The 17,397-nt window shown below is 45.9% G+C and overlaps 1 protein-coding gene across 3 annotated transcripts in view; it reads left to right on the forward strand.

The window, feature by feature from the left end:
* The window catches only part of LOC132822232 (plexin-A1-like), a 541,551-nt gene that overhangs the window by 244,424 nt on the left and 279,730 nt on the right, over positions 1–17,397 (forward strand). For all 3 annotated transcript variants that reach the window (XM_060835337.1, XM_060835340.1, XM_060835338.1), the window contains exon 9: positions 16,524–16,638. In XM_060835337.1, the coding sequence (XP_060691320.1) occupies positions 16,524–16,638 (115 nt within the window). The remainder of the gene's footprint in view (positions 1–16,523; positions 16,639–17,397) is intronic.

A 17,397-nucleotide genomic window follows, 5' to 3' on the forward strand; every position in this document is an offset into this window, starting at 1 on the left:
TTCTTATATTTCTTGTTTCATTCCATTTCCTGGTGAACAACTATTTCTGAGATGCTATTTGTATCATGCATAGTGAAGACTGTTGTGAAATCCTTGTTCAATCATCTGCTCTCTGCTTATCCTGCATTATTCATTCCCCAGACTTGGTCTCAATAGACTTTATTAAATCTTATCCTTTTTAAATATCGATAGAAACTCTTATGTGTTTTAATGTTTCTAGCTAGCTTTAACTTGTACTCTTCATTTTGTCCCCTGTATTAACCTGCTAGTTACTCTTTCCTGATTTAATGTTCTGTCCAATCTTCTGAACTGCCATCCAACTTTTCATGATTATATGCTTTTTTTTGAAGTTTGAAATTAATGTTAAGTTTGTAGCTTTCTTGTTGGGATGCATCTATTCTGTATGTTCTTAAATATCCAATTAAAGTACTCATTCCACATTTCTATTGACCTATCCCTTAACCAGTTCATCGGTTCATTTTATTTAGCTAGGTTTCACACACTCATAATTGCACTTATTTTAGTTTAAAGTTGCAGTTTTGGACCCATTCTTTTCTCCCTCAACCTAAGTGTTAACAGTTCATCTCTTTAACAATTATAACCTGTCAATGGAGGATCAGGAGGATGCTGCTTTGTAACAAACCAGGCAAGGGAAGAAAGGTCGAGCATTTAATGCATGGCACAGTTAGGGAAGACTTCCATTAAAGCTGTACAGTAGCGACTATTTTCGACAGAAACCTGTAATCCAAATAGTTTGTGTGATAGAAAAATGCGAAGAAGCACTCTGAAACCAAGGAGATTCACTAATGATGGGCAGCCTTCAACTGATCAACTTCAGTTAAACAGCAGGAGGTGGCAGCGGGCATTGTGAAAGAAATGTTTTCTCTTTGGTAGAAGTGATAGCCCTTTACCTAAATAAACCACCCTATCTTTGGCATTGAATGTTGGCACAGCTCTGTCCCAGATGATGGAGCACTTTCTCTGTTGCAGTGAATTCTGGGTAAAGAGTTATCCATTATCCTAATGACATTTACCCGGCATAGATTTCTCGTATTGCAGCAGTACTAAAATCAGGAGTACTTTATTGACTGTGGATGCCTGTGGGATAGACCTGAGGTTGTGAAAGGCAATATCTGAATGCAAAGTCTATTTCTTTGGATACAGAGAATGCTTTAAAAATTGGGGCACATACAATAAAATGAAGGATGGCAATGTCTGGCATTTGTTGTTATCTTTAGTCACATGTACAAAGGAAAATGTCTTATGTAAACTTGTCACACTGCTGTTGCACTGTATCCCCACTGGAGGCACTGTGTCATTGATGAGTCAGGATCATTCCAGCATGACTGATTTACACTGCCTTTTTTCACTTGAGCTGTAAGTCCAGGGATTTAGTGTGGAAGTATCCAGCGAGGACGAAAGGCATTATTTTAAAATGGAGAATGAGTCACTCCTGCTCACTTACTTCCCCACATTCTTCAGCCTTTTGCATCTGAAAATGTTCACTTCCCATGACATTGTCTCGGGGGATTAGCTGGGGTATTGAAAATATGGGTGCGTGCAATAAGGGAACAGTTAAATATTGAAAGCAGTTGAGTTTGCTCTTTAAGATGGATTGAAGGATTTTTGTTCACTGCAGTCAGAGGAGAGCCCTGGTTGCTGACAGTGCACATTCACCTGTGATTTTATCGCAATGCACTCAGCTCACACCGTCTACACATACAACCCCATTGTTCCTGAAATACACACATTTAGGTTAAGGTGTTGATTTCTGCAGCTGCAGTGGCTAAGGGTAAGCCGCACCTGTGTTGAGGCATAGAGTCCTACAGCATGGACACAGGCCCTTCGGCCCTAACTGGCCCATGCCAGCCAAAATGTCCATCCATGCCAACCCCATTTCCCTGCACTTGGCCCATATCCTTCTAAACCTTTCCCTTCCATGTTATTGTAGAAGTTGATTACAGTTGCAAGTGGTGAGATGACCAGGGCTTAGGCACTGCCCATGTACAGTATCTAGCAGTTCCACACCCCTGGCTGGAAGTAATGCTTTCATGGCTGTGGGTTATTTCTGATGACTTTCCTTTTGTTTGTGTGATTTCAACTTTTCTATGCCTCTTGGATTCTCTCTTTCTCTTCGTCTTTCTCCACATCTGTCTGTCCTTCTCTCCATCTATCTGTTTTTCTCATTCTCTACCTGTCTGTATCTCCCTTTCTACGTTGCTCCCTCTCTCTGTTTGTAACCGTCTCTCACTCTGTCTTTGTCTATCAGTCTCCCCCTCTCTCTCCATTGCTGTATCTCTCTATGTTGCTCCCATTCCATCTCTCTCTGTTGTTCACCCTCCCTCTCTATATCACTACCCTCCCTTTCTGTCTCTCTAATTTACTTGTGCCCTCTGTCTGTATTTATTTAGCTCTGTTTCTTTCTGTCTGTGCTTCTGTCATGTTGTTTCTCTCTGTTTCGTCCTTGCTCCCCATCCCCCACTTGTCCTCTGACAGGGAACTCCTTCCCCTGCGTTGCCAGTCCCTACATCCACTTTGGTGACAATATCCGCCTGTGTGAGGGTTGACACCCTGGGAAGATTGGGTTGGGTGCAGTTAACATTTGTCATGTGCTTTATCACCTTTAGGGCATTTTAAACACTCGCAAACCCTTTACAGACATGTTTCATCTTTCCATTTGCTCTGTCAGCTTTTATAACTTGGACGCTAAATATTCCATTCGCACTCTTGCAGACTCTTAACTACGCCTGAAGCCCATTTACTAAGGCTTCAATGTCATGGATTTCACTGTGCAGTTTGTTCCTCATCTCCTTTGCCTTTGAAGTAACTCATGGTTTAATCAGATCTGACAGTCTTAACCATTTGGTTAATTTACATCAAAAAGCAGGATGGCCAACTGGAACATTGCTCCAGATGGCAGTGGTGTAACCTCCTTTGAAGTTCTGTTTGGGTATCATTGCTGCATACATGATCTGTATTGCCTGGCAGTTTCGATCCTGGCTCCTTCCCTACCCAACTTCACTCCGCTTTCCAGCTCCCTCTGACTGACTCGAAGGGAGTCAAGCCCTGAGGGGGTATCCACATCACCGTATGGTTCTAGCTGCAGGTTCAGGCTTTCTATCATCTGCTTTATGCCCATGATTTGAGGGAACAGCAAAGAGTGTTCTCCTGATAGACTGCAAGTTCCAGACAGCTGGTGTGGAGGTTAGAATGCTCACATTGGGGGGGGAAATCACAGTCTAAGAATAAGGGGTGAGTTATTCAGGACTGAGACGACGAAGAATTTCTTCACTCGGAGAGTTGTGAACCTGTGGAATTCTCTCCCACAGGAAGCGGTAGAGGCCAGTTCATTAGAAGAAGGAGCTGGTTGTGATCCTTCCAGCTAAAGGGATCGAGGGGGATGAGGTGAGGGTGGAAATGGGATACTGAGATTGCATACTCAGCCAAGATCATATTGAATGGTGGCACAGGTTCGAAGGGCCGAATGGTCTACTCCTGCCCATATTTTTGATGTTTCTAATAAAAGTGGGGTGTAATCGTGACAACAAGGCAGTGGGCTATTAACCAAGAGGATAAATGTTCAAATCCCACCAAGCGCTGATGGAGAATTCTTAATCCAGTTTTTGTTTTGAATAAAAATTAAAATGCTGATACCAGCAAATGAGAAATACAAACCATCTATGAAGCCATCCGATTCTGGTAAAAACCCAGCCAAATCACAGATACCCTTTGGGGAAGGGAACCAGCTCTGTTTCATCGACTTGCACCTAACATGGTACAACTAGGAGGAAGTGAGGACTGCAGATGCTGGAGAGTCACAATTAATAAAATGCAGTGCTGGAAAAACACAGCAAGTCAGGCAGCATCCGAGCAGCAGGAGAGATGATGTTTTGGACAGGGCTTTTAGGAAGGTCCTCAAGAAGGGTCCTGCCTGAGACATTATCTCTCTTGCTTCCCCGATGCTGCCTGACCTGCTGTGCTTTTTCCAGCACCACTTTTTATCAACCCTAACACACTGCAACACACCTGTTACCTGCAGTCATACAAGACGGAGCCAAATCAACATCAAAAGGATTTGAGGGCAACAGGAATAGGGGATAAACGTTGAACTTTGCAGTCCAAGTCGTGAATGTGAATGATTAATCAAAGTTCTGTTTAGATGTTCTATCACACACACTCCCAAAAGCAATCTCAATCTTCTGATGCAGTATGCCATTTGACCACACTTAGTTGGTCAATAGAACAGACGCTGTTGCTAAGTTTGAAGATGACACAAAGTTAAATGGGGCGGGGGGCAAGTAGTGTTGAGGAAGTGGGGAGGCTGCAGAAGGACTTGGACAGCTAGGGGAGTGGGCAGAGAAGTGGCAGGTGGCATACAGTGTGGGTAAGTGTGAGATTATGCACTGTGGTAGGAAGAATAGAGGCACAGAGCATTTTCTGAATGTGGAAAGGCTTCGGAAATCTGCAGCGTAAAAGGGTTTGGGGATTCTAGCTCAGGATTCTCTCTCAGATTAACACGCAGGTTCTGTTGGCATATACAATTTTACCATTCATTTCAAGAGGACTAGAATACAAAAGCAGGGATGTACTGCTGAGGATGTATAAGGCTCTGATCAGACTGCATTTGGAATATTGTGAACAGTTTTAGGCCCCGTATCTAAGGAACAATGTACTGGCGTTGGAGAGGATCCAGGGGTGGTTCACAAAAATGATCCTGGGGATGAAGGGTGACCTGATTGAACCTTACAGAATGTTGAGAGGCCTGGATAGAGTGGATATAGAGAAAGTGTTTCCAGCAGTAGGAGAGACTAGGAACAAGGGCACACCCTCAGACTGAAGGGAAGACCCTTTAGAACTGAGATGAGGAGAAATTTCTTCAGTCAGAGGGTGGTGACTCTGTGGAACTCATAGCCGCAGACAGCTGTGGAAGCCAGGTTCTTAACTGGTGAGGGGATCAAGGGTTACAGGGAGAAGGCAGGAGAATGGGGTTGAGAAACATATCAGCCATGATCAGATCTGATGGGCTGAATGGCCTAAATCTAAGCTGACATTGTATGGTCTTATGGCACCTTTGGTTAGCAATGTGGTTTATTGGGAACTTGGGACTCCTTGTTTTGTCGATCGATTTGATTTTATGTGTCTGACATTGATAGAACTTCCTTACAGTCTCTCTCCATCCCCCTCATCTAATCTAATTTAATCATTCCCCAAGCCTCAGGACGGACAGGAGGGTGTCTAGGAAGGAGGGGAACACAATTTCAACACTCACTGTCCGCTCTCGGCTTCCACCTGGGCCAGTTGGAGCTGTTCAAGGTGGTCAGCACCTTCGCAGATGCTCCTTCTCCCGCTGGGCCCGGAGATTCCCACGAATCATTCAGAATATTGCTCTTTCTCAGGGAGGGTTTGAGGATGTGTCTAGGGTGTTTTGTTACCCTCCTGGCAGCTCCTTGCTGGGGCAAAGCTTGGAGGAGGAGAGAGCGAGCGTACTGCGTGACAACCACGAGATGTCACGGCAACACCCCTTGTCCATGTCAGTGCATTTGCGTAGCACCTTCCACCACCATCTCAAAGCTACCTTGCAGTCAGTGAAGTGCTTTCGTTGTGCAGTCATTGTTGCAATGTTGGAAACAGAGCAACTGATTTGCACACAGCAAGATCCCAGAAACTATAATAGGATAGTGGCCTGATTTTCCGATTTTGCCGATATGATTTGAAGATTAAATTTTGTTAGGACAACAAAGAAGGCTCTCACTCTCTGTTTCTAAATAGCACCATGGGATCTCCTTTGGATGCAGCAGAGTTCAGAGATCAAGATTTATCTCTGAACTGTCATCACTGATAAAGTAGATGATATGTCATGATTATGTTTGTTGGTGTCTTTCTGTGTGCCAATTGGCTCCTGTGCCACATCAGCTTCAGTGTAAAGAAGCATTTTCTTGCCTGTCAGGACACCCTGAAGTGGCAAAAGGTGCTATATAAATGCACACTCTTCCTTCACGAGTGTTAACAATTGTGCTGTGTCCAAGAAAGAAAAGAAAGAAGAAACTTGGCAGGAAAATGTAATTTGTTTATATATTTAAAAAAAAACAGGTTTCTTTGCATACTGATAACCAGGATGCTGTCTTAATTAACATCCGCTATTAAGAATGAAATAAATTTGCATAGTAATGAACCTCCAATTAACATCTTTTTATCATGTTAATAAACAAACTAGCATCCTGTTTAAAAAATAAAATAACTTCAAGTGGATGGCTTACTGGATGTAGTGTCTCAAATACATTTGGGACATGAATGATTAAAAGAAAAAAAACCATTTAAGTATAACTTGTGCTGCTGGCTATAGTTTTCTGATTCAGATATATTGTGAAAATGTAGCACGGTGTCTGAGGCTTCAGAGATTAGAAGTACAAACTCATTGCTTTTAAAGATGTTAAAGTTCCTTTTGAAAAATGCATTTCTCTCCTCTTGCTTGAAGATATGAATAATTAACAACTCCCCTGGATAACGTTCCCCGATTGTAGCTTTTAATGATGCATCGTTTTTGTGTTTCTTTCTTCGGGTTACTAAGCAACATCGAGGTGTGCGTCTTTATATTTCTTCCTCCTCCCCCTCTGTTTTGTTAGCCCTCTTCACTCCTCACCCATAGACACTGATAGCTCATTGATGTTCTTTGGTTCCCTATCTGTGGCACCTCAGTTACAAACTCCTTACCCTTGTTGCCAGATTCCTCCAGATTTCAGATGTCTTTTGTCCCACTGAGTTCTCTGTCCTCCTCCCAACCCGCACCATTGCTCATCCATCACCACTCCGTTTGCGCATCTACACTGGCCACTGGTTCTTGCGATTTTAGAATTTTCTTCCTCACGGTGGCTCAGTGGTTAGCACTGCTGCCTCCCAGCACCAGGGTCCCAGGTTCAATTCCAGCCTCAGGTGACACTGTGGGCGGCACAATGGCACATTGGGTGGCGCGGTGGCACAGTGGTTAGCACTGCTGCCTCACAGCGTCAATTCCCGCCTCAGGTAACTGTCTGTGTGGAGTTTGCACATTCTCCCTGTGTCTGTGTGGGTTTCCTCCGGGTACTTTGGTTTCCTCCCACAGTCCAAAGATGTGCAGGTCAGGTGAATTGGCCATGCTAAATTGCAGCGTAGTGTTAGGTGCATTAGTCAGAGGGAAATGGGTCTGGATGAGTTATTCTTTGCAGGGTTGGTGTGGACTGGTTGGGCCGAAGGGCCTGTTTCCACACTGTAGAGAAGCTAATCTAATCCCATTCTCCACACTCTTGCTACTCCCTATCTCTGTAACCTTTTGCAGTCCCACACCCCTCTGAGGTTCCTGTACTTCCCCAATTCTGCGGGTTTTATCCTGATTTTAATCATTAATCTGGCCATACCCGTGGTCTAAGTTGTGCAACTCCATTTTGCACATTTCTCCTTCTATAGGAACTCAGTAAAGCCTATGTCTTTGGCCTCCCTTGGTGCTAAATTTTGTTTGAGATAATTTCCAACCAACCGTGCTCAGAGATATGCCTCTGGAGCAGATGGGACTTAAACCCAGGCCTCCCTGACTCTGAGGTAAGGACACTACCAGTGTGCCGCAAGAACTCCTTAAAAATTATTTGATATTTGCCTCTGAGAAGGGATATTCTACATTCCTTTGCTGTTTTTCAGTTCGAATATGGGTGCCAGGAGGCATTTCCACTCTAGTAGGCATCACAGTCAAACCTGATGCACCGATATACATAGTAGAGCTCAGCAATCCAGAACAGCACCTGGGCTGACAGTCAGTCATTGCTGTCTGTCTAGTTAAGGACCTCAGTGATTTCTGTCAGAACTTTAATATTCATCAAGATTATCTCAGGGTTTACCAAGACAGATGAGGAACAGATGCTGCCTTTGTTAGTGAGACCAGAACTCAGGCCCATCAATAAAAAATAGACATTGATAAATGCAACTGAGAATTCAAGGGGAGAATGTGGTGTTCCGACAGGAGTGCCTGAGGCAAGTATCAGAGGTGCATTTAAAGGAAATTTAGATGGACACACAAGGAAGAGAGGGAATAAAATTAGGTAAATTTGGGAGAGAAGGAGCTTGTGTGAACCATAAAACACGAGAATGATCTGTTTCTGTGCCGGGAATTCCATGTAACCAAGTGCTTTGACAAGTGCTCTGGATGTCTGTCTGGCCTTGAGAGGATGCAGGGTGTTAACTTTTGTATCAATAGCCAAGATTAGAGTGGTGCTAGAAAAGCATAGTAGGTCAGGCAGCATCCGAGGAGCAGGAATAATCTACGTTTCGGGCAAAAGCTCTTCATCGGGAATGATGAAAGCTTTTGCCCGAATCATCAATTTTTCCTGTTTCTCGGATGCTGCCTGACCTACTATGCTTTTCCAGTACCACTCTAATCTTGACTCTGATCTCCGGCATCTGCAGTACCCACTTCCACCTTTGTATCAATAGTGTCCAGTTGTCTCTGGGTGGAGGTCATTAGTTAGACCCAGAGGTAGGGACACTACCACAAGAGCTCTTTGATAATGTCACCATCCAGCCACTCTCCCATTAGAGGGTCAGCGCTCCTCAGACAAAGGGAGGGCACACTCATGGGAACCTCAGCTGGTGCAAGAATTGGACCCATTCTGGTGGTGGGTCATCTACACCTCAATCTGGCTGATCAGTCAACTGAGCTAACCGGCCAGAGGTGATTGTTTGTAATACCCCACTCAGTAAATAGGTGTGACATTTGAGTAGATACTGGCTGCACTTGTATCTTTCATCATCTGGCATTCTGCATGAGTGTAAAATACTTCCAAAAGGTCAGCACACCTCACCAATTCCTGTGACAATGTCATTGTTTAAGGGTCAGCTGTGAAGGAGCTTTATCGACAGCATTGGAAAGCACAACAGCAATAACTTTCACTCACATCACACCTTCAGAAAGGTGTCCCAGGATGGTTCACCAGAGGGCAACCTGGTGAAATGAAAAACAATTTTCACCCTCTCCTTCCCCACCAACCCTCAGTTGCCAATTCCAGCTAAGCACAGCCTGGAATGTCTCATTACGTGGCCTCTCTTCATCTCCCATCCCATTGCACACAAACATGCTCCCTCCCCCACTGCTGCTCAGTTCAGTCCATTCCTGCCCTCTGACACCAAATACGAAGCATATTCCCTGTTCCTTGTTTGGAGAGTGCTTATGGGTGATTTCTCCTAGCTCCCAAATAATTTTTACAACCATTGAGGGAAGAGCCCGCATTTACATAACACCTTTCACAATCTCCTTATTTGTCATGCTGCCAGTGAAGAGTTGTTGCTGTTATAATATAGAAAATGTGGCGACCAGTTGGTGCACAGCAAGATCCCACATTGGAGTGTGTGATAGTTACCAGAGAATCTGATTATATGATGTTAAAAATCACACAACACCAGGTTATAATAAGTCCAACGCCAGGTGATCAGCGCTCCGAAAGCTAGTGCTTCCAAATAAACCTGTTGGACTATAACCTGATGTTGTTTGATTTTTAACTTTGTACACCCCAGTCCAACACCGGCACCTCCAAATCAGGGTTATATGATGTTGGTTGAGTGATACATAGACATCTGGGAGAAATCTTTTTTGTTTCAAAAATGTCTTTTTAATCATAGAATCCTGTACTGTGTGGAAACAGGCCATTCAGCCCAACAAGTCCACACCAACTCTCTGAAGAGCATCCCATCCAGACTCACCTCCCAATTCTATCCCTGCATTTCCCATGTCTGATCTTACCCAACTTACACATCCTTGGACAATTTAGCACAGCCAATGTGCACTGACCTGCAGGGAGGAAATCGGAGCACCAGGAGAAAACCCATGGGGAGGATGTGTAAACTCCACACAGGCAGTCACCTGAGGCTGGAATTGAACCTGAGTCCCTGGTGCTGTGAGGCAGCAGTGCTAACCACTGAGCCACCTTTGAGAGCAGACTAGTCCTGAGCTTAATGTCTCATCTGTGAGACTACGCCTGTGACAGTGCAGTCATGCACTGAAGCGACCGCATTGGTGTTTTGCTCTTAGATCTAAGAGCATGGATAGAACCTGAAGCCTTGTTATTCAAAGAGCAAGTACATTACTAGCTCAACCATAGAAAAATGCTCTTTAAAGAAAAGGCAAACAAGACTTTACTTAACATTTTCCCCTGTGATGTTTTTTGCTTGGGTTTTAGAGTGTCTGTAACCCCACCACCAGGGATATATTTCCCTCCCCTCCCCTATCAGCGTTCCACAAAGACCACTCCCTTTGTGACTCCCTCATCAGGTCCACACCCCCCACCAACCCAACCTCCACTCCCGGCACCTTCACCTGCAACCGCAGGAAATGCAAAACTTGCGCCCACACCTCCTCCCTTACCTCTCTCCAAGGCCCCAAGTGATCCTTCCATATCCGCCACAAATTCACCTGCACCTCCACACGCATCATCTATTGCATCCGCTGCACCCGATGTGGCCTCCTCTATATTGGGGAGACGGGCCGCCTACTTGCGGAACGCTTCAGGGAACACCTCTGGGACACCCCGACCAACCAACCCAACCACCCCGTGGCTCAACACTTTAACTCTCCCTCCCACTCCACCAAGGACATTCAGGTCCTTGGACTCCTCCATCGCCAGAACATAACAACACGACGGTTGGAGGAAGAGCGCCTCATCTTCCGCCTGGGAACCCTCCAACCACAAGGGATGAACTCGGATTTCTTCAGTTTCCTCATTTCCCCTCCCCCCACCTTGTCTCAGTCGATTCCCTCGAACTCAGCACCGCCCTCCTAACCTGCAATCTTCTTCCTGACCTCTCCGCCCCCACCCCACTCCGGCCTATCACCCTCACCTTGACCTCCTTCCACCTATCACATCTCCATTGCCCCTCCCCCAAGTCCCTCCTCCCTACCTTTTATCTTAGCCTGCTGGACACACTTTCCTCATTCCTGATGAAGGGCTTATGCCCGAAACGTCGAATCTCCTGTTCCTTGGATGTTGCCTGACCTGCTGCGCTTTAACCAGCAACACATTTTCAGCTCTGATGTCCTGGACAGTATTTATCCCTCAGTCAAAAAACACAAACAAAATCCGGTGGTCAGGTCACTGTCACAGTGTTGTGTGTGGGATCTTGCTGTGCATAGATCAGCTTTCCTGTATCCCAATCTTAAAAATGAATGCTCCAGTGCCCCATGCAGTTTTGATATGTTTGACAGTGGTGGGAAGTGCTGCATCAATGCAAGTCTTCCTTTGCTAGTGCCTGCAGCAGTGAGTTGGCAGCATCAGTCCTTAATTCCTGGAGGCTCCAGGCTAAACCCTGGAGAGTTGGCAGCCCTCTTACATCCCTGGCTTCTCCAAGCTGCGTGGGCTTGAAACGTACAGAGTGTGTGCTTTCCAAAAAGGAAAGTCATGGTGTCAGAGCCAACAGCTACGGTTTATACAAGGCTGCTCTGACAAAGCATGCAAGGACCTCATAAAGTGAGATAAGATCGAGATCAGTAAAGGAGATGAGGATTGTTTGCTGGTTTGTACACTGAGCCCGTAAAGCAGACCATCTCTCCTTTAGAGAAGACAACGTTTGCCATTTGTCTTTGGTGCTGGGTGTGGTTGAAGAATTGCTTTGTGTTTTGGCTGCAGCTGCTCAATCTGGCTGGACCGTAAGCCAATAATGTCAGCAGGATTTATTCTTTGGCAGAGGGCTCCCTTTACAATTATTGTCCAATTAGCTAATGGGGGTTTTGCATCATTGCCAAGCACATGATGTCAGTTTAGGCTGGCTGGTAAGTGTCTCTCTCTCTCACTCTCTCTCTCTCTCACACACACAGACATACACACTCTCTGTCTTTCTCTCCCTCTGACTCTCACACACTCTCTCTCTCGCTCTCTCTGCACAGGTTGTCAGCTAAAGCGTGGTCTTTGTTCAGCAAAAGGCCCCTCATTTAACAAGTGGGTGTAGGCTCAGCCTAAGCTTTGCCAGAGTTGAGGTCTGTGGGTTGAGCACACGCCAGTACCTGACACTGTGTGCTGTGGTCTGCAAGCTGAGAGCTGCAGGATGCCTTTGGAATTTCTATCCAGGCCCAGGGACAGTGTGTCAGGGACACAACACAAACTTCAGGCTGACTTCATAAGGGGTTAGGGTGCAGGGATTGGGCAAGAGGAACAACTTGCATTTGTATTACACCTTGAACTCATCGCAGGCCACTTGACAATTTGAGAATGAACCACGACAGATAGTAGGGCAAGTGATCAAAAGCTTGGATGAAGAGGAATTAATTTTAAGGAACACCTCAAAATAAATGGTTCACACTTGGGATTCGGTAATTTTTCCAGGAGGGGGCTGATCAAGGAACATAGAAATAGGTCACTGAGCCTGTCCAACCGACTGCACTAATCAGATACATCATGGCTAATCATCCATCTCAATCCCATTTTCCACCACTATCCCCACATTCTTTGATGTCAGTCCTTTCCAGAAATCCATCGGTCTCTGCCTTGAACATGCTCAGTGACTGAGCTTTTACAGTCATTTGGAGTAGACAATTCCAAACATTCAACGCTCTCTGAGTGAGGAAATTCCTCCTCGTTGAGTGGAGTTCCCCTGATCCAGAGGTCATGCTCCCTGTTTCTGGACTCACCGACGATGAAGGGCTTTTGCCTGAAACGTCGATTTCGCTGCTCGTTGGATGCTGCCTGAACTGCTGTGCTCTTCCAGCACCACTGATCCAGGACCAGGGGACAGATCCAGTCCATATACACCCCTGTCACTTTCTGTCAATAACTTGCAAATTTGAGATCACTACTTATTGTCTGGGAATGGAAATGGAGCACTGCCTGTTTCTTCGGCCAAGAGGGTGAAATGGCATTCATGAACATTGGTACAAGCTTGGGGGTTTGTGGAAGTGATCCTTTAAAACTAGATTGGCCAAATCTTGGATTAGAGCCCATTTGGATTTTCTGTTCAAACAGACAATGATCTTTCTCACGGTTTTGATCGAGTCACATGGTATGGAAACAAACCCTTCTGTCCAACTAATCCACACCAAAGAACATTACAGCACGGGAACAGGCCCTTCGGCCCTCAAAGCCTGCACTGCCACATTTTGCCCTTCCATACTAAAATTGTCTTTACTGACAGGATCCCTATCCCTCTATTCCCTTCCTATTCATATATTGGTCCAGGTGCTTCTTCAATGCTGCTATTGTGTCTGCTTCCACCACCACCTCTGTCCATATTCCCAAAGTAAACTAGTCCCATCCATCTGCACTCAGCCCATATCCCTCCAAACCCTCCTATTCATAAACTCATCCAAATGTCTTTTAAATGTTGTAAATGGACCTGCATCCACCACTTTGTGTAAAATGTTTCCTCTCGTGTTCTTTTTTAAATCTTTCTCCTCCCACCTTTAAGATATGCCCCCTAGTTTTGAACTCCCTCTCACTAGGGATAAGATCATTGTCATTCACCTTATCTATACCGCTCACAACTTGATAAACCTCCTATGCTCCAGTGAAAAATTCCTGGCCTATCCAGTTCCAACCTATCCTGTCCCAACCTATCCGATCCCAGCCTATCCTGTCCCACCCTATCCAGTCCTCCTATCCTGTCCCAACCTATCCAATCCCAGTCTATCCTGTCCCAACCTATCCAATCCCAGTCTATGCTGTCCCACCTTATCCTGTCCCAGTCTATCCAGTCCCAGTTTACTCAGTCCCACCCTATCCTATCCTAGCCTATCCAGTGCCAGCCTATACAGTCCCGGTTTATCCAGTCCCAGCCTATCCAGTCTATTTTTGTAACTCAAATCCTCCATTCATGGCACCATCTTGGTAAATCTTTTCTGAACCCTCTTCAGTTTAAAGATATCCTTCCTATAACTGGACAACCTGACGGGACACAGTACCCCAGAAGAGACCTCAGCAATGTCCTGTACAACCTCAACACGACAACCCAACTCCTATACTCAAAGATCTAAGCAATGAAGGCAAGCATGCCAAACACCTTTTTAACCACCCTGTCTACATGTGATGCAAATTTTAAAGAATTATGTACCCGAACCACTACATATGTCTGTTCTGCAACACTTGCCAAGGCACTACAATTAATTATATAAGTCCTGTTTAAGGTAGCATGGGGAAGACAGAATGGTGAACGAAAACAACATGACAGCATCCTGATGACAGCCAAGGAAGCATCTGTCAAGATTTAGGCTTCCTCTTAATAAACTGCCCACCCTTCTCTGTACTGTCAAAAGGTTACATTTCATACTGACTGCTGATGAAACTGTACTCCCTGAATGCATCTCCAAGAGCTTTGAAGGCTCCTGTCAACTTGCCTTTCATTTGATTGATGTCATTGCTTCTGTTAATGTGAATTTATCCTGCAAAATCCAACAACGTTTGGTGGACAAGCTGTGAGGTATCCTGGGGAACCTCCTGTCTGTCTGTTCCTCCTTGCGCTCTCGCTCCCTGAAGTGCCGTTTCTGCGTCAACTTGTAGGACTCTTTCTTCCCTCTCTCCCTCTGAAGTTCTCCTCTAACACGTCAATAAATAATATATATGAAAAAGACAAAGCATCCCTCCCGACTCAGATATCCCGAGCAACTTACAGCTATAGGGAGGTGATGGGTTATTGACATTATTGCTGGACTTTCGACTTAGAGACCCAGGCATTGTCGGGGCACCCGGATTCAAATCCTGCCGTCGCAGGTGGCGGAATTTAAATTCAATAAAAATATCTGGAATTAGGAATCTAATGATGACTGCAAATTGATTGTTGGAAAAAATTCCATCCAGTTCACTCATGCCCTTCAGGGAAGGAAACTGCCATCCTTACCTGGTCTGGCCTACATGTGACTCCAGACCCACTCTTAACTGTCCTCTGGGCAATTAGGGATGGGCAATAAATACTGGCCCAGCCAGCAACATCTTCATTGCGTGAATGAATTAAAAACAAAACTCTTAATTCCAGATTTTTATTGAATCCAAATTCCACCATCAGCCATGGTGGGTTTTAAACTGGGGTGCGAAGATTTGTAGCTCGGGTGCTCGTTGTTGTAGTTCTGTTCGCCGATCTGGAAGTTTTTGTTGCAAACGTTTCGTCCCCTGGCTAGGAGACATCATCAGTGCTCTGGAGCCTCCTGCGAAGCGCTTCTTTAATGTTTCTTCCGGTATTTATAGTGGTCTGTCCTTGCCGCTTCCGGGTGTCAGTTTCAGCTGTCCGCTGTAGTGGTTGGTATATTGGGTCCAGGTCGATATGTTTGTTGATGGAGTTTGTGGATGAATGCCATGCCTCTAGGAATTCCCTGGCTGTTCTCTGTCTGGCTTGCCCTATGACAGTAGCGTTTTCCCAGTCGAATTCATGTTGTTTGTTGTCTGAGTGTGTGGCTACTAGGGATAGCTGGTCGTGTCGTTTCGTGGCTAGTTGATGTTCATGTATGCGGATTGTTAGCTGTCTTCCTGTTTGTCCTATATAGTGTTTTGGGGTCCCCAGATCTTTACGTGGGTCTCTAAATTGATAGTCTGAGTGATAATACCACTAGGCCATCGCCTCCCCACAATGGCTGGGGTTGCAGGATTAATCAGATGGCCAAGGGGACCCTTCAGCTGTGTTCGAGCAGTGATGGGACATTGTGAAGATAGAGTGGGAAGAGAGGATGAGAGATTGGGAATGAGGAGACCTGGAGAGGATGTTTGCACAGTGACAGGAGTGAGCAATTCTGCCCCTTGGTTCTGTGTATGTGTTTCTCTTTACATCACAAAGTGGGGTGGGATGTGGTCTGCCTGGAGCATGAAGACCGACATGGGCCGAATGGCCTGTTTCTCTGCTGTACATCGAAGATGATTCCAGCTGCAGCTCACTGGGCTGTATGGCCTCTTTTGAGACAGGACGTTTCAGTGATTCTGGGGAATGGGTAGCTTGGATGATTTGGAGACAGTGGGGACTGCAGATGCTGGAAGGCAGAGACTGGGGAGGGGGTGGGAGCCCACAAGTCAATACAGGGAGTGGGGGTGGGGTTGGGGGGAAGGGTAGGTGGGATGGTGATAGGTGGACACAGGGAGGAAGTTATTATGATTGGTCAGTGGGAAAGGTGGAGTGGATAGGTGAGTAGGAAGATGGACTAAGCAAAAGTGGGTACTGCAGATGCTGGAGATTAGGATCAAGGTCAGAGTGATACTGGAAATGCACGGCAGGTCAGGCAGCATCTGAGGAGCAGGAAAATCGAGCAGGCAAAAGCCCTTCATCAGGAGTTAGGAAGATGGACTAGTTGGGTCAGGTCAGGGAGGCGAGGATGAGAGGGAGGGTTGGCCCTGGAATAAGGGTTGGAGTTGGAGGAATTTTGAAGCTGGCGAAGTCAATATTGAGACCATTGTAAGCTCCCCAGGAGAAATATCAAGTGTTGTTCCTCCAGTTCACATTCAGCCTCACTCCGACAGTGGAGGTCAAGGATGGATTTGTTGCGCCTGTTTTTCAGAAGTGACTTGCATTTGCTGATCCTTCCTCTGTCTTCCCTTCTCTTCCAGCTGCCTCGCGTGTGTGAATGGCTCCTTCCCTTGCCACTGGTGCAAATACCGACACGTTTGCACCCAGAATGCAGCGGACTGCTCGTTCCAGGAGGGTCGAGTCAGCATCTCGGAGGTAAGCGCTTGCGGTGGGACTCTGACGTGGGTTGCTGTTGATGTGAAGCTGAGGTTCCCTGCATTGCAGAACTCACCCCACCCCCCCTCACCAACGGCAGCCCCTCCCCAGAAAGGTGACGCCTGAAGGGTGGCAACTGGGTTGGGTCTGGTATAGATAGAGGCAAGGTGGTGGAGAGAGATGATGACACAGGCATTGTTGGTGATGAGTTGTCTTAGGACTCTCTTTAACCTATACCCTTCTATTTTTCTTACTTATTCTTAAAGCTATTCAAAATGGCGTCGGATCATGTTGACAGTGGAAAAGCTTTTTGCTATATTTTACCGTTTTTCTCACTGTAAAATACAGGTGACGATAAAATCATTCATTCACTCATTCAGACAGCGATTCTCCTGATATGGTCTAATTATGAATGGCTTTTCCATTAATGAGCACATCATAAACCAATCTCCAAGTCAGACACCAGCAGACCAAAGCGATTTAATTCAGCGCTCAGCGCATTAGTCTCCACACTCGCTCCGCCCAGATGGTCAAAGTTCCTTCTGTTCGAGGTCAGCTCTTGAAGATAATCTTGGGACCATGAGGAGAAGTAATCATCAGGGTCGGAGCAACATTCTAGCTGGTAACCAGCTCCATCTCCTTGGAAGGCACGTGACAGGAATCCCTGGGGCCTTTAGAAGAGAGAGAGACATTTCTTAGGAGATACCTGCCTGGGGCCTCCAGGTCGCCATCCTCCTCGGCCATTATGGGTGGAAGGTT

The sequence above is a fragment of the Hemiscyllium ocellatum genome, chromosome 14 (assembly GCF_020745735.1).
Source record: "Hemiscyllium ocellatum isolate sHemOce1 chromosome 14, sHemOce1.pat.X.cur, whole genome shotgun sequence".
Lineage (NCBI taxonomy): Eukaryota > Metazoa > Chordata > Chondrichthyes > Orectolobiformes > Hemiscylliidae > Hemiscyllium > Hemiscyllium ocellatum.